Raw genomic sequence first — 18,007 nt, 5'->3', positions numbered from 1 at the left:
TCAATCAAAATTTAATATATAAATTTTATTTTGACAATTAAGAAGCTTTCTTGATTAAATGTTACACACACACACACACACCCCCCTCATCTTTAAAGAAATTCGATGGAAAAGTTTAATGAAACTTAAGCTATTGTGCTGGATTTCTAAGGTTTATTTGATCGTGTTTGATAGAGAGATTTTATAAAAAAGCTTCCATCTTATGGTCTGCCTTCTCTTTTTTTTTGCAATTGGTAGCCAGTTTTTCTCTTTGACCATTCACTGCAGGCGATAGTGTCTTCTAACTTCTCAACTAATGCTGACCATTCACAGCAGGCGATAGAAAAATGATGAAACACTTGAATAGCACAGAGAAAGACACTTCAAGAATAAGTATAATAAAGGAAGAACAATGGAAAAAACATTATGAAGAACTATAAATTATTAAATTTATATTAATAAAGTGAATATTTCCTCCGCTATATTAATGACCTTCTTCAGCTGACTGCAAATGCTGTTCATGACCTTGACGACGATTGCACAAACCAACCGCCAAAATTCACCAATTTTACTGTACCTGGTCCGAAGACTGTTTGGTCAACCCGTTTGTTTGTTATTTGGTTTTTAGGAGCATTAGCAACTAAGGCCATATTGCTCCGGGATATGCGGTGGTCATTCCCTGACCTTTCCGCATTCTCCGTATTTGGTGGTGACGGGTTCGAACCCCGGTCTAATCAAGAAGCGTGTGCTACGCACTGCTGCTCCTTCCCACCTGGCTACGGAGGCGCCTTGGTCAACCCGATCCGAGACAGAGGCTGAACAAGTTATACATGCCCAGCTTTATTTTCGACTAATCCTATTCAGGCCAGAGTTTTTTTTTTGGGGGGGGGGTTGAATTTACGCCTAGGAAACGAAGGCCACGAGGCATCCTTATATGATAACTATAAGCCAATTATATTCTGTGACACGTTGGCCTGTTTTGCTTCACGAAAAACCTGACTTTCCAGGAGAAACAAATTATGCAGTTGAGACCAACTAATTCAGCCAAGCGTGACGAAAGCTGCTAAAAGTTCCTTGGGTTCAAGCTCCTCTTATGAGACTTGAATCAAGGTACGGGGAAACTTTATTAGGCCTGACGTAGCCGAGTGGTCAAGCGAAAGAGTGCAACAGCACATACTCTTTGAGTGGACCGGGATTCAAGCCCGTGACTGCTAAATACGATTAATGTTTGTTTGTTTGTATTGATGATTTATTGTAAACTCCACTGACCTGGTGGTCGTGCCAGCCAATCTTTGGCATCCATGCTAAAGATTGGCTGTATGGATTGTTTACTAAGGCGAACAAAGAGCCACCAGCTAGTTCATCACTAAGGCAACCCAATAAATTACCATCCAGAATCGGTCACTAAAGCAGCATAATGAGCCACCGTCTGGGATTAGTTACTAAGGCAGCACAATGAGCCTGGGTTCAATCACAAGTTATCACAGTGGGGCACCATCTGGAACGTGCCACTAGGTAGCAGAATGAGCCATCAGCTGGAATGTCGCTAGGTAGCACAATGAGCCATTATTTAGGATAAGATTACTCAGGCAGCATAATGAACCACCATCTAGATCAGTCACTAATGTTACTCAATCAGCACGAAGGCACTACAGTGAGCCACCGTATAGTTCAATCACTAATGTAAGACAATCAACTACCAAGGCAGCAGAATGAGCCCATCCAGGATCTGTTACTAAGGTAGCCCAATGACAATCTCATTTCTGGTTCAGACCAATTGTTTATTTTCCCAAATTGTATGGTAGTTCGAGACTTTATTTAGTTAGCCCAGGAAAGTTCACACAGCCAGAGCCATAATGCAATAGAACAGGATCCAGGTTCGCTACAGTACCTTAATGACTGTGAGAGACCCCAAAATTTCTCCAAAGTAAACCAAAACCTTAATTCACGATATGAAATCTTTGAAATGCAAGCTCTCCTCAACTTGCCGCTTCACTTCACGTTAGATCCAAGAAACTCTCTCCACTTTTTCAAACAGTTCTTACCAACTCCTGAAAGGTAGTATCTTCAAAATGTCACTTCAGTGATTTGTTATGTCAATGATAGTCGTGCATTAAATATAGGAATTAGCAACCCACCAAATATTCAGAACGCTTTACCTCTCAGGCATGCTTACTTCCAAGATATTTAACAAAAAAAATGCGTTCTGAATTTGTAAGCATACAGTTCCCCTAAAGGAATTCGTCCAGTCTATTCTGTAGTTGGCTTTCAATAGATTTAAAACATAGCAACGTTCTCCGTTTATTAAACGCTGCTCTCACAAACTCCTGAAAGGCCGCAAAGTTCTCTTTAGAACCAATTCATCGTTCCCTGTCAAACTATTGATACTTGGCGCCCTGGGAATTAGTTCTATTTCTGAGATCTGCATATTTTTGACATTGATATAATATGCGATCCCCAGTCTCATCAGAATCACAAAAGCAATTAATTCGTTCAGATATCCCCAACTGATCTAACTTTGAGAAAATTGATCCGTGACCAGTCAGAAGTACATTGCAAACCTTGGACATCCCAGATAAGCATTCTTTACATTAGGGACTAACACAGCCACGTTGTGAAAAAGGTACATAATTCCTCCCGTCATCGACGGGACTCGAGATCAGATGTTTTCCACCTGGTATGGGGAAGACGGCGATTCTCCCAACTGTGCTACCCACGAGGGCAGTATTGGTGGAAATTCGCCAGTGATTTTAGTGTGAATTGAAAAGTCAATGACTGCCTGTTCCGATTAGAGAATACGGGCAATTTATAGCCAAGCTACACAGTGAAACACTCCATTAATTTGGAATACTCTTTTATGCATGCACTTCATTTATGTAGAACGGAGATTTTTTTAAACGAGAATTTAATGAATAACAGTAAGATTTAAATTACACAGAGTTTATTTATGTATAATTGGAATTCATGCTCCAGAAGATGGAAAAGAGGAAGAAACAGATAAATTTTATTTAGAATTACAAAAAGAACTAGATAAGAATATGAAAAAGGACCATGTAGTTATTTTGGGAGATTATAATGCTCGGGTAGGGAATAAGCCAATAAAAAATATTATGGGATGTTATGGAGAAAATAATGGAAATGGATATAAATTAAGAGATTTTGCAACATTTAATAATTTAAAGATAACAAATACATTTTTTAGAAAATGTGATATACATGGTCGGCAAGAGGTACACAATCAATAATAGACTATATAATAGTAAATCAAAAATTAGCAAAACAATGTCGAGATACTAGGGTGTTTAGAGGATATGATATTAATTCAGATCATTTTTTTAGTGTCCTCAAAAAATAGGGTTATGGGCTAAATGGAAGAAGAGAAAAGCTATTAAACAGAGGAAGGAGGAGTTGGGTTACAAAGTATATCTACTTCAAGAATTACAAGTATACAAAATTTATATGAAAAAAGGATTAAAGACAAAATAAGTAAAACATCGGAGAGAGAACAAATAGAAGAAGAATGGAATAATATACGAAATATAATTCAAAAGACACTAGGACAACTCAGGAAAAAACTATAGGAGGGTAAAGATATGGAATGAAGAAATAGCTAAAGCAGTACAAGATAAATATCTTAAATATATACAAAACAGGACAAGTGAAAATGAAGAAAAATATATATAAACAAGAACGCAATAAAACTAAAGATATAATAAGGAAGGCTAAAGCAGAGTCATGGGATAGATTTATAAGCACAATAGAACATGATGTTCATGGAAGACAAAATTTGGCATATAAAATGATGAAACACTTGAATAGCACAGAGAAAGACACTTCAAGAATAAGTATAATAAAGGAAGAATAATGGAAAAAACATTATGAAGAATTGTGGAAAGACCCAACATATCAAACAGAAGAGATACAGTTAGACCCAGTTAGTGACATAGATCCGATAATGAAGGAAGAATTGGAAAAGGCATTAAAAGCTACAAAAAATATGAAAGCAGTAGGAATGGATGGTATAAATGCAGAACTGATGAAGTATGGAGGAAGTTTTTTAAGAGACAGGATACTAAATTTATTTAATGAATGTTGGGAACAATATAAAATACCAGAAAAATGGAAGATAGCAAAAATTATTTCAATATTTAAAAAAGGAAATAGAAATGATATAAAGAATTATAGAGGGGTTATCATACTAAATACAGTATATAAAATGTATAGCAAAATAATAAATAATAGAATTAAAATTATCTCTGATGAAATATTAATAGAAGAACAGGCAGGATTCAGAAAAGGAAGATCATGTACAGATAATATATTTATATTAAAACAAATAATAGAAAAACGAAAAGTGTTTAATTTTAGAAACGCATTTAGCATTTATAGATTGTGAAAAAGTATTTGATCGAGTAAACAGACGAAAACTATGGGACATATTGAGTAATAAAGGATACCGAAAGCATCGTACAAAAATAATACAGAGTTTATATCAAGGAACAAAAATAGTAATAGATACGGGTAATAAATTAACAGAAGAAAGTATAATAAATCAAGGAGTTAGACAGGGATGTAGCTTGTCACCAACCTTGTTTAACATATATATATATCGAGGATATGATATGTAAATGGAAAGAAATTAATACAGGTATATATTTAAATACAAAGAATAGGATTAATAAACTGTTATTTGCAGATGATCAATTAATTATTCAAGATAGTGAAGATAATTTACAGAGCAGTATTTAAATTAAACCAAATAACAGAAGTATGTAAAGTTAAAATATTAACGATGAAAACTAGAACAATGGCTTTTAAAGGGAAAAATACGGCGAGAACAAAAATAGTTATAGACAATAAAATATTAGAACAAGTAAAACATTTTAAATATCTAGGATGTGTTATAACATATAATGTCGAAGATATGAACCAGAAATTGGCGAAATTTCAAAATATATGTGCACAATAAAAAGAACTCTGGCTAAGAAAACAAGGAAAGAAACACAATTGACATTTTTCAAAGTAATGGCAATACCAACACTTCTTTATGGTTCTGAAACGTGGATACCGAAACAAAGAGACATTAATAGAATACAAGCTGCAGAAATGAAAATTTTAAGATATGTTAAAGGATGTACAAAATTAGATAAAATACCAAACATAAATATTAGAAAGGAATTAAAGATTTACTCAATTAATGAAAAAATAATAGAATATAGACAAAGATGGAATGAACATGTAGAAAGAATGGAAGATGATAGATTCCCTAAATTAGCTTACTCATATAGAGCAAAAGGAAAAAGAGACAGAGAAAGACCGAAGAAAAGATGGGCAGACGTCTTCGAGATCGGAACAGGCGGATCGCCTAATCCATGAAAGAAGATAAGAATTTAATGAAATGGCGACCCCCCATAATACTCATTATAGGGGGTCGCAGTTTCTCAAAGTTTGAGAATCCTTGATATATTGTATCATTATTTCTAATCATGGAGAAAATAGGTTTCGACTTCACATTTTCTAGAGAGTGTTATGTCTTAAGTTTAAGAACTGCTAGCACAGTATTTCTGTTTGTTATACCGCGATGAAAAACAGTAGCGAAAACTACTGTACTCCCAGGTTAGCCACCGCTGGGGGGGGGGGGGCATCCATGGTTGTTAAAGTGCAGAGGAGGGATCAGTTTTTAAATTTCGCAGAGAGAGCTAGAATTTATAGTTATGCTTCTGATTAAAAGCTTTAGCTTCTGGCAGGAGAAATCGTGCAACCTTCTCCCGAGACCGACTAACTTGTTCATGATGCGAAAAAAAAAGAAGAAAAAAAAAGCAAATAAAACTTCCTACCGACCTGATAAGAAATATTTCCTTTAACATCGGCGACCTACCTACCTCGTGGTCCCCACCACGAGGAGGTAGGTCGCCCTATTCAGCAAAGCCTTATCGACGCCTAAAGGCATCTTTAACAAACTGTTAATTTAATAAAATAATCGCGTCACAAACATAACTCCCCCAAAGCAGTCTGAGTTAGAGCAAGCGTCCCTCCCTCGGAGATCTGTATAATTGGGACAGTGAAGCACGATGTGAAGGCCAGTCTCTTGTTCTTCACAAGAGCATAGGTCTGAGGTTGCCAAAAAAAAAAAAAAAACCCCTATTATATTAGGCCACCCGAATAATTAAATTCATATGTCGTGCTGTGTGTCTTATGTGTGTTCTATGATCGATTTGTCTGTTTTGCTGGACGAAAATCCCCAGTTTCCGAAGGAAAAACCTTGCTATCTATGCCTGAGACCGACTAACTTAGCCACGGAATGAAAAAAGCCCATTAAAATTCTTCGCATCATCGATGGAATTCGAACCCGGGCCTTTTGCACGCGGTGTTGGGAGGACGGTGACAATACCATTGTGCTACCCGCGCAGATGGTCTGAGGTTGCCAGTCCCAACTGAAGCAACCTTTACTTCAAGCCATGCCCGGTCAGGACATACCAGAGCCAAGACAAATGGGCAGACTGTATGGTGGGTCAGAAAGAAATTTAAAATGAAGTTCTTGAAACATTTCAACAGTTGCAGCTGCTGAATGAGGTCGAGCAGTGTAGTTTCGTTTCCAACGCTATTAGTTTCATGCAATATTGGAAGTCTCCTCACGTTCCGTATTCATTGTTTCAGAATAGGTCCGTTCAAATTCCAAAACAACGTCAACGTGCTTTTGCCAGAAGAAGAAGAAGGCACACGTTTGAATTTTTTGGTTGTTGAGAATGATGTATTTTCCCTCTGTGCTTTATTACGGACTCCTAGAGATGCACCTATGTTTCGTCTGTCGTGATAATTCGTCTAGCTTCTTCTTCATCGCAATACCGCTGCAAAAATCGTGTGAAAATCTCCAAACTCATCGTTTACACTCATCCGGAAGAAGTTAGGTTTCCACCTTGCACAAACCGTGAGACATCTGAGGGTGTTGTTTATGATTGAATTTGCAGACCCGCAGCTGATGTCTGACCTTCCGGCAACACAGAGCTTATCTGTCCTTTTTTTTTTTTTTTTTTTTTTTGAATGAGGGCTTTAATTTGATCATCGTCATTGCTTACCGTTGTTGAAGTTGTCGGACGGCTTGAACTGTCTTCGTCAACCATACTTGTTCTGCCATTTCTAACCTAATCTACCCATTCGTGACCTTTACTGTGCTAATGTTCTACATAAACGTAAACGATGAATTTTTAGTGGACGTATTGAAAGTACACAGCAGTATTATTTTTTTACACCCTGATGCTTTTCACCATTTAAACATCAGAGTGAAAGATGCTAGTTTATCATAATGCTCATTTGTTTTCTTTTCTTATGCTTTGACGAATGTTACTACCCTATAAAGCCGTGTATGCATTCTTTGATACTTCGAAATTAGAATAAAGTTAAAATATAATAATTTCAGGATAATCATTTCATAAGTTTTGTTTCGAATAATGGTCCTTGAATTTTTATGAGATTACCTAATGTTAAATGAAGTGGCAACATAGCGTTTTCTGAATTGTTTCTTTTCAGTTTCTCTATCCAGTAGACGAATCTCTGCCATTGCAGTATCATAAACTGACATCTGTCTGAGTAGGTGTCTTAGTTATTTAACTACCTGATGTATTTATTTTGTCATAATGGTCAATGACAGTTGTGTTGGTTTCTTCCAATCGTCTCTTCTCGTTACTAATTAAAATGTATATACTTTCACTTTTGGCTGTAGTAATTATGGTGCTTTTCTGTAAGATTCTTAACTGTTTAGCTAATATATTAAATGCTTTGACCTAGAAAAGAATTTTCTATTGTATATTATTCATGGTTTAACATTTTTTTTTTTTTTATTCATAACATAAGTTTTGTTATGAATACTAGGTTAATATAAGGTTTGTTTAACCGCGTTAGTTTGCTGGTCTTCTTTTTTCTGTTACCTTCCCTAAACACCTAATTTTCATTTTCCGGGGAAAAGTCTCTTCCTTCTCCTCAACTTTCTCCTCCCTTTCTCCTCTACTTCTCCCATTTATTCCTGTTTCAGTTTTAAAAAGTACCCTCGTGGTTTTCAGGTATTCCCTGAAAGCTCCAATAAGAGCCTTGTGTACAGTCCCTGGCGCGCCTCTTCATGGCAAGAGTTGGGGTTCGGGGGACTAAGTGTCCCCCGCTTCCTGGTCGCAAAGTCGGCACTCAACATTCAACAGAACCACACACACACACACACACACACACACACACACACACACCCTTACATACTGCAGCTTTGGCATATGCCTTACAGTCGAAACCGCGGCGTATAAGGGAAACCCTGGAGATCGCCTGATAAACAAAAATACTTTGTCCAGTTCATACTCTCATTTTTTATTAAAGCAGAACGCTTTCTATCGATTCATATTCAACGATTGCTCTTATTTATTCCTTGAATGAATAAAGAAGCCACGCGAATGGTTAAAAAGGTCATATCGAAGCGCTGTTGCTGCCACTTCATGATCACACAATTGACCACACTCACTAACATACAAACTTTCTGCATGCGTATGTTCCTTGGAAAATATTAATGTGTTCGTGATAACGTAAGGAAAGTCAACTGCTGTTTCTAATGTGTTTTAGCGGACATTATTTTGTCAATATGCAACGGAGGTTAGCATTTTCAAATAAGAAATAGTGGCTTTTCTGTTAAGAATTGATTGCGTTTTGATCTGAGCGTTTAATTACGACTCGTATTACTGGACAAAGATTGGCGATATTTTATTTTATTTTCTTTGAAAGGCCAGTTTCTCAATGAAACTTTTGTATCTAGATAAGTCTTATAGGATAATCTGTGTGATTATTATGTTATGGAAATCAGCTTCGAATAAATTACTCTTTCTGGGCTACGAAACAGTATACACTATAAAATACAGTAGGAGAAGTTGTGGAAAAGTGAATAATCCAGCTTTTTTTTGTAAATATTACTGTAATTACGTCTTAGTCAACCAGTTGTTAATCCATCACATTTTTGCTTATTTGTTCTTTAATTGCGAATGAATTTTTAATGAAACTTCCAAACGCGAAAGATATTTGAACCTATAGTACTTACTTACTTACTACCTTGCGTAAGTTGAAGGTTGAGAAGAGGAGAAAAGATACCTGTTGATAAAGAGTTTTGAATTTCTGTAGATTATAATTTTCTATTGCACCCACCGAAGATATTGCAATACAGGTGGGTGCTAGCATATATATCTGAATACGTCTGAAGGTAGCTTGTTTCAGAAAACAAAAGTTGAAGAAGACGAAAGAGGAAGAAGAAAAATTGGTTCCGTGAGTTCGAAGTTAGACAGTAAAAGGATGTTGACTGGTTGCGGCACGTGTTCGGACTGGTTTGGAAGAAAGGGAGGGGAATTATAGAAGCCATTTCATAATAACAGTGCCCGTAGAAGGATTTATACAAAGGCATGCAACAGAAACGGAATGTGTATGAGACAGAATGGCAAAATTTTGGAAGAGATGGGTCATTAATTAACTAACCACCATCTTTTGAATGGAGTCCAGCAACCTGAGAGAACTTATGGAGGTATCGCCCAAAATGAGGGAACAAAATTCCATGGTAGGGCGGATTTTGGATTTGTATACAGTGAGTAGCTGTTCAGAAGAAAAGTTGCACTGAGATCGAAAGAGAAAATCGTGTTTTTTAGATGCAGAGGAAGCAATATTTGTGGTGTGCTTATGCTAAGAGGTATTAGAATTCAGGATAATCCCTATTTCCTAATAGAGATATGTGGTCTTGTCTAGCAATCTGAGTGCCATCGAAGATAACGACAGGAGCATAAGAATTGTTACTGCGAGATATAATACAGGACTAAGTTTTAGAAGGATTGAAATTAAATTCTTTTTTCCCCATTGGATATTAAGTTATTTTTGTCCCATAGATATTTATGTCCCAAAAATATATATTTCCAATTCCTAAAGGAATTTGAAATAGATGTTTTTGAAATTCAAGCTGTTTGTGCAGAGCAAGGTGTCTCATTCCTCATCAGTGAAACTATGAAGAGGATTTCAAGTCAATAGAATAAGATCATTAATATATAAGAGGAAAAGAGTGGGAGAAAGAACTGAACCTTGAAGAACACCAGCATTACTGGAGAAGTTAGCAAACAGAGAGCCATAAGCAGTCAGACAGAAAAATGGATACCCAGTTACAAATGACAGTCGGCAATTCATAAAATGGAAGCTTAGCATTAGCATTAGTACAGGCATTTGATCCAAGAAAGCAAGCTTATGCAGCATCAGCCAAAAAAAAAAAAAAAAAACCCACTTCCACTTCACCCCTCTGTTCGTTCAAAATACCTGTCCAGCTGACCCTTAAACTTATTTAGGCTGTCAACCTCCACCACAAGGGATGGAAGTCTGTTCCACCAACCAACCACCTGCTGGCTAAAGGCAAATTTCCGCACGTCTATCCTACATTTCAGGTGATTATTCTGAGCGAGAGGAAGAATCCCATCAGCATTGAGCATGCTCAAACCATTCAAGGCTTTATACACCTCTATCAGATCACCTCGCTGGTGCCTAGTCTCCAGACACTGTAATTTGCAAAACTTAAGCCTTTCTTCGTAAGAGCACCCCTTTGTTCCATTCACTAATCTTGTTGCCCTTCTCTGTACTCGTTCCAGCAACTCGTTCCTACATCCTTCTTGAAATGAGGCCTCCAGACCTGTATACAGTACTCAAGGTGTGGCCTGACCATTGCCTTATACAAGGGAATAATCACCTCCTTATCCCTTCTAGAAAAATTCCTATATATCATTGACAATACACCATGAGCTACTCTTGAAGCCCGTCTGCACTGCTCAGAGAACTTCATATCTGCCTGCACAACCACCCCCAGGTCCCTTTCATTCTCTACCACTGTCAGTGTAGTACCACAGAGTTGATACGTTGCTCTGGGGTTGCTGTTTCCCATGTGTAGTACTTTACATTTGTCAATGTAAAACTTCATTTGCCACCTCTCAGCCCATCTGCTCAACCTTTCCAGATCCTTTTGCAGCAGCATAGTATCAGTAGTGTCCTTAACAACCCTGCCTACTTTGTATCGTCTGCAAACTTGGACATTAAGCTTGATATACCATCATCAATATCATTTATAAATACAGAAAACAATAATGGACCCAATACTGAGCCCTGAGGGACTCCACTAATAACATTAGTCCACAACGAGCAGTGTCCATTGATTACCACTCTCTTTCTTCTCCCCCTCAGCCACCCCTTTATCCACAGCAGCAATTTGCCTCCAATGTCACACTGCTCCAATTTGTGCAGCAGTCTTCCATGTGCAACAGTATCAAAAGCCTTTCTAAGATCCAAGTATATAATATCAAAGTTATTCCCTGCATCCAGTTCCTTTGTCACTGCATCATAGTATCCAATCAAATTGGTCAGGCAAGACTTCCCCTTAACAAAACCATGCTGTGTCCGAGCTATAATTGAAGTCTTGTCTAAATGATTCTGCAGTGCTTCTTTAACTAGTGCCTCCATTAATTTTCCTGGAAAAGAAGTTAAACTCACAGGTCTATAATTACTTGTGTCAGCCTTTGATCCTCCTTTGTGAATTGGGGTCACATTTGCACATCTTCAGTCTGTGGGTACCTCGCCTGAGTCCAAGGAAGCTCTCATAATTATGGCTAAGGGTTTGCTTACTTCCTCTGCTGCCTCCTTTAATATAACTGGATAGATCCCATCCACCCTGGGTGCCTTTCTTGTGTTTATCTTCAACAATTTCTCCTCCACTTTCCTCTCAGTTATTACAAGATTCTCTAGCTTACTGCTAGAATTGAATACACCTCTGGCATTCTCCTCGCTAAATAACTCCTCATGTGTGAATGTCGATGCAGAATATTCATTTAGTTTGTTAGCTACCTGAGCAGGATCATCAACAGTTGACCCATCGATATTAAGTGGACCAATCTGATTCATCCCCTTCCTTCTTGAGTTTACATAAGTAAAGAACTCTTTGCTGTTTTTCTTTGCATCCCTTGCCAGTGATTTCTCGTAATCTGCCTTCGCTTGCCTAACCTCCTTTGTAACTTGGTTACAGATCAACTTGTATCTATCATAGGCTTCTGTGTCATGTGTTAATTTGTATGTATCCCATGCATGTTTCTTCTCTGCCATATGCCTCATTAGTTCATCTGACATCCATTTAGGCCTAAACCTTGAATAATATTTCTTAGTTGATATGTAAAGCCTAGTAGCTTCCAAGATAAGTTCTTTGAATGCTTCCCATTTTGCATTTGCTGTTGGTAACATCATCAATTGGTCCCACTGTATAGAATTTAAATACTGTCTCAGTCCATCGTAGTCGCTTTTACGAAAGCAATAACCCTTCCCTTTACCCCTAATGGTAGTTACTTCTTTGAGTAAATCCCACTTCAGCACACTGTGATCACTGCCACCTAGTGGTTCATTTCTCTGCAGATTCTTAATGCATGCAGAATCACTGCTGATAATCAAATCAAGAGTATTCCTCCCTCTAGTTGCCTCCCGAACATGCTGATGTAGAAAACAATCATCCAATAAATCCACAAAAGCCTTGCTAGTGTGTGAGTGACCAGCCCCCAAATTCCAGTTAATATCTGGGAAATTAAAATCTCCCATTATAAGACTCTCTGATTTACTTGCCCACTCTATTTCCCTGTACAGTTTCTTATTATATTCAATAGCGTCATTAGGCCTATAGCACACTCCTACTCTCAATTTTGATCTCCCAATGCTTATGTCACACCAAACTGACTCGACACTGCACTGTCCAGCGATGTCCACTGGCTTCACTTCCTTGGATTTTATGTATTTCTTAACTAATAGCTTAACCCCTCCTCCCTTCCTATCCAGTCTATCCTTTCTGTAGACGTTGTACTCCCCAAATTCCAGTTCTGCATTCCTTATATCTGTGTAACACCACGTCTCTGATATCCCAACAATATCTGCCTTTGATGTTTTGAGCAATACCTCAAATTTATTTACTAAACTCCTAGCATTGGTGTACACGCAAGTATACATGCACCTATTTCTGTTCTTAGCTACCCTAACACAACCCATGTGTTTACTTGTACCGCAATGACTCCCAGCAATCTCTGAACTATCCTGCATCTTGTTTTTCAGGCTTCTGCTCATTCCAATAGAAGCAGTGCAAGAATCTCTTTCACCTCTGCCAGTGGCTACTGTTAATCTATTCGTCTTTGTCTCCCCCCCAAGTTAGCAGTTTTCCGACCCACCTAACACTGCCTCGATAGCATCAGTAAATATTCTTGCACCCTTTCTATTTAAGTGTAACCGATCCCTGTAGAAGCAATCTCTCCTGTTAATAAGTACAGTCCAGGCTGAAAAAAATTCTACCCCTTGAGCCTTGCACAATCTTTCCAGGGCCGAATTGATCGACAAAGCTCTCATCATATACTCTCTCCTATCGTGTCTGGGCAGAATTGCAGACACTTTCAAATTCAACCCTATTTCACGGCTTTTTTTCAAAAGTGACCTGTACTTGTTAAGCAATTCTGCCGGTCTCCTACTCTTGATATCATTAGTGCCAACGTGTACAACTATATCACCTTTTGTGCCCTTAAAAGATGATATCTGCTCTACAACGTCGTCAACCTTTGCCCCTGGCAGACATACCCTGGTCCTGTTCCACCTATCCTTTTTACAAAGCATGTTCCCCGTTTCCCTGACAATAGAGTCACCAACAACTACTAGTTCCTTTGGGACCAGCGCATTCTGCCTTGGGGTTGCCGCTGTGTTGCGCGATGACCAAGTGCAAGCTCTGGCGTTGATGTGGGCAGCTGAGAGCTTGATGGGCCCCTCAATTTAGTTCCTTCGAGGGCATCCACCCTGTCCTTCAAGCTCTCATATAGGCCCATAAGAACGCTGAGTTTTTGCCTGATTTCGATGCACTCCTTGCATCGCGCACACACAAAGACATCCCCCATGGCAATATCATGTCCCGTACCTGAATGCTCCAGAAACATCATGCAAGCTGTGCATTTTAGAAGGCTGTGATTCAGAAGGCAACTGCCCCCCTCAGTTCTCCTCTGAGCCACAGCACTTCCATTAGCTTGAGCCTTTTGTTTTGCTGCTCTGGTCTGAGTCATGATTTCTTTTAATTTAAATAAAATTTCAATTTCAGTTTATAACCCTAACTTATCTCCCAACACAGTTATAACGGGATATATATATTTTTAGTGTCAAGTATTATTTATCTCCGAGTTCCCTTTATATAACTTCCGTATCAGTTATGTATTAATTAATTATGTTACATTTGTAATCTAAGTCGGTATATGTATTTAGTTAAAAGTACAATTTAAATGCCAACGAAGTTCAACAAGTTTAATAGATTTTACCGATCACTGAAAATATTATAACATATACTATACTAACTAGGTTCGGTATATAACGATCGTATGACAAAGACAATGGCGGGAAGTTACGAACGGTAAATCTATGGACACTTAAGTATTAATTAACTTTCAAATCTCGCTGTCTCAATTCAGAATAAACTAACGATCCTTACTAGGTCTGTAAGCTACTTACAAAAAATAATTAGAAGACCTTTATGCCAAACATGATCAAAAGCGTTTGAAATGTCAAGTGCAACTGCTTGAGTTTTACCAAACTTTTTCATTGAATTTCTCCGTAGATGGGTAACATAAACCAGGTTATTAGTGGATTGACACTGATGGAATCCATATTGGCGATCATTGATCAGATTGATGGTTTCAAGATCATTTAGGAGTTGGTGGTTAATGGATTTCTCCATTACTTTAGAAAGTAGAAGTACCGGTAAGTGCAATGTGTGAATAATTGGATAGGAGGAATTTGTCACTTTTTTTTAGTTACTGGCTCGATATGAACAAGCTTCCAAACAGAAGGAAAAAACCTCAGTGGAATAAGAAAGTGTAAAAAGGCGATGCAGAATAGGAGTGAGCTCAGGAGCACCGGTTTTGGAGAAAGGGAGCACATTCCTTCACCACAGGACGTACACCGATGAGCCAAAACATTATGACCACCTTGTTAAATTGCTATAATTTAAGCATTGAGTGCCATGTTTACCAAAAAATATGTAGTGGTACTACTGTGGGTTACTATGCCACCTTTTTTTTGCTCGCTCCCAGGTCTAGGCAACCTGGGAGCGGGATTGCTAGCACCCACCGGTATTGCAATATCTCCGGTGGGTGCAATAGACCCAGGCTGGTTTCATCTTGCCTGGGGATGGGCACCAGGCGGCAGCTGCCCAGGTGTTCGCTGCTCCCTGGTGGCGAAGTGACCTAGAGTTTCTACACCAACACAGAGAACAAAGGTGGAGATGGGTTGTTGCCTTGGAGCCACCATGACACACACACACACACACACACACACACACACACACACACACACACACACACACACACACACACACCCTGGACGATGAAAAAAATATATAATTGTATATAAATCCATGTAAGTTTTGTATATACACTGAGTGATCACTGAATTATGCCCACCTACCTAATACTTCGATATGCCTTTCCATAGTGTCCCACAAGTGCTCTATGGGATTGATATCGAGGGAGTTCGGAGGCCAATCGATGTGCTGGAAGTCAGAACTGTGTTCCTCAAACCATTCCTGCACAACAAGTGCGCGATGGCTCGGCGCATTGTCATCTTGGCACAGTTTGTTTATTATTTAGGAGCATTAGCAACTAAAGCCATATTGCTCCGCGGATGTGCGGTGGTCATTCCCTGACCTTTCTGCGGAGATGGGAGAAATCCCAGGAGCCGCTAGACCCTCAATATACCTCATACCTCCCTGACCTTTCCACATCCTCCGTATTTGGTGGTCACGGGCTGGAACCCCGGATCTAATCAAGAAGCATGTGCTACGCACTGCTGCTCCTGCCCACCTGGCTACGGAGGCGCCTGTCATCTTGGAAGACACCATCGCCATTCAGGAAAAAGTGTGTGTGTGTGTGTGTGTGTGTGTGTGTGTGTGTGTGTGTGTGTGTGGTATGGGTGTTTATTGGCGCATTAGCTGCTATGGCTATAGTGTGCCTATTCGTAGGAATAATGTAAAATAATCCAGTTTAAATTAGTTTCAGTTCTGAAGCCTATTTATAAAAGATGATACACTCCAATTTGTTTTAAAAAGCAGAAAAGCTCGTTAACATTTGCGTCCTCTCCAATGATATGATGTCAATGGTTCTCGACGATTAGCCAGATTTTGAAGTATTGCAACTCGATGTTGTTGATACTGTGGACAGTCAATCAGAATGTGTTTGACTGTTAGATATTCTAAGCAACGTGGACACTGTGGGGGATCATCGCCCATTAGTAGCTGGAGGTGAGTCAGATGGATGTGTCCTATTCTCATTCGTGTGAATACCACTTCTTCCCGCCGCACTGTCTGATTGCTGGAGTGCCAGAACTTTGGGTATTGTTTCAGCTGGAAAAGTTTGTTATTCGTTTGGTTATGCCATAATTCTGTCTACTGTGCATGGCATGCTGCTTGAATTAAGATATTATAATCGGGCGCTGGAATAGGGACAGAAGTTAGGTCTGAACTTGGACTTTTGGCAGATATATCAGCCACTTCATTCCCTTTTATGCCTGAATGTGCTGGAATCCAGCAAAACTTCACTAGTTGTTGACGATGATAAATCTGCAATAACAAACTCCTGATTTTCATTACAATATGGTGATTGTTTTGAGATGTATTCTGCATTGCTTTAATTGAGCTGAGGGAGTCAGTATAAACTATATATTTTGCAGATGGATGTAGAGTCAAATTTTCTAGAGCTAACTGTATTGCATACAGTTCTGCTGAAAAGTTGTTATACTCAGGTGGAAGAGAAGCTGATATGATAGCAGAGGGAAACACTGCTGCTGCTCCAACAGTTGACAGAGATTTCGAACCATCCGTATATATCGGCAAGAAGTCAGCATAGGTTTGAATATGGTTAGCATGGAGCTGTTGCACAGTCACTGCCGGTAGGCAGTTCCCCACTGAAGAAAATAGGTATCAGAGGTCAGTTGCGGAAAGGTGGTCCATGGTGGATGAGAGTAATTCTTTATCTGTTGCCTATTGTGGAGAGGAACATTCCAGTTCTGTGATATTCCAGGACTGCAGGAAGTTCTATTTTAGCCAGCGAGTTATAAATTACTGGAATAAGTTGCCTTCATGGGTGGTAGAGGCCGACAGTTTGGGGAAATTCAAAGGTCATCTGGATAGTACTTTCGGGTAAGGGAAGCGCATAGGATGATAGGTTTAATTTCCTTTTTATTTATTTTTTATTTTATTATTATTTTTTTTATTTATTAATTATTATTATTTAGTTATTTATTTATTTATTTATTTTTATTTTTTTTTTGTTTTTATCATTGTTTTGTTCGGATTTTTTTTTTTTTTTTTTTTTTTTTTTTGGCTGGTGCAGCATAAGCCATAGGCTTTCTTGCACCATGCGGCCGTTACTAATACTAATACTAATATTTCAAGGAGCCGTAGGCCAGCTGGTTGGATTTTACTTGGTTTATTTCTATAGAGATTAACTAGTGATTGATTAAAAAGGTATGGCTGAATAGGATGCGAAAGGCAAGTCTGTATTTTGGCTGCATATTTAAGTAGTAACATTTTTCTACGAAGATGCAAAGGGGCTCATTAGCTTCAATGTATAGACTCTGAGTTGGAGATGTCCTGTATGCACCAATTGCAATCCGTAGTGCATTATGTTGAATAGGATCCAGCCAGCATAGCACACTCCTTCGGGCAGAATCATAAACTGGAGCACCATAATCTAAACGTGATCTAATCAGTGCTCTATATAAGAGCAGCAAAGTTGTACGATCTGCTCCCCAAGATAGGGCAGATAAAGCTCTTAGCATGTTGATCTTTTTAAGACAGGCAGTACGTATTAATTTAACATGCTCAAAGAAGTTGAGCTTACTGTCCAGGATTAGTCTCAAGAATTTCATATTGCTGGCAATCGGAATGGTGGAATTTGAAATCCGAAGTTCAGGATCTGCATGCAATTTGCGTTGA

General features: G+C 38.6%; 2 protein-coding genes across 3 annotated transcripts in view; both read right to left on the bottom strand.

Moving 5' to 3' along the window:
- Nucleotides 1–18,007, bottom strand: part of LOC150083002 (mpv17-like protein) — a 108,679-nt gene that overhangs the window by 82 nt on the left and 90,590 nt on the right. The window lies entirely within an intron of this gene.
- LOC150083003 (glycine receptor subunit alpha-4-like) overlaps nt 1–18,007 on the bottom strand; it is a 116,289-nt gene that overhangs the window by 95,705 nt on the left and 2,577 nt on the right. Inside the window, exon 2 of the mRNA XM_090378348.1 lies at nt 7,592–7,760. Within this exon, the coding sequence (XP_090234474.1) occupies nt 7,592–7,760 (169 nt within the window). The remainder of the gene's footprint in view (nt 1–7,591; nt 7,761–18,007) is intronic.

This window comes from Mastigoproctus giganteus, chromosome 7, assembly GCF_048544385.1.
Source record: "Mastigoproctus giganteus isolate SK-2022 chromosome 7, ASM4854438v1, whole genome shotgun sequence".
Taxonomy (NCBI): domain Eukaryota; kingdom Metazoa; phylum Arthropoda; class Arachnida; order Uropygi; family Thelyphonidae; genus Mastigoproctus; species Mastigoproctus giganteus.
The sequence above is the reverse complement of the archived record's forward strand: the minus strand, read 5'-3'. Positions and strand labels throughout refer to the sequence as shown.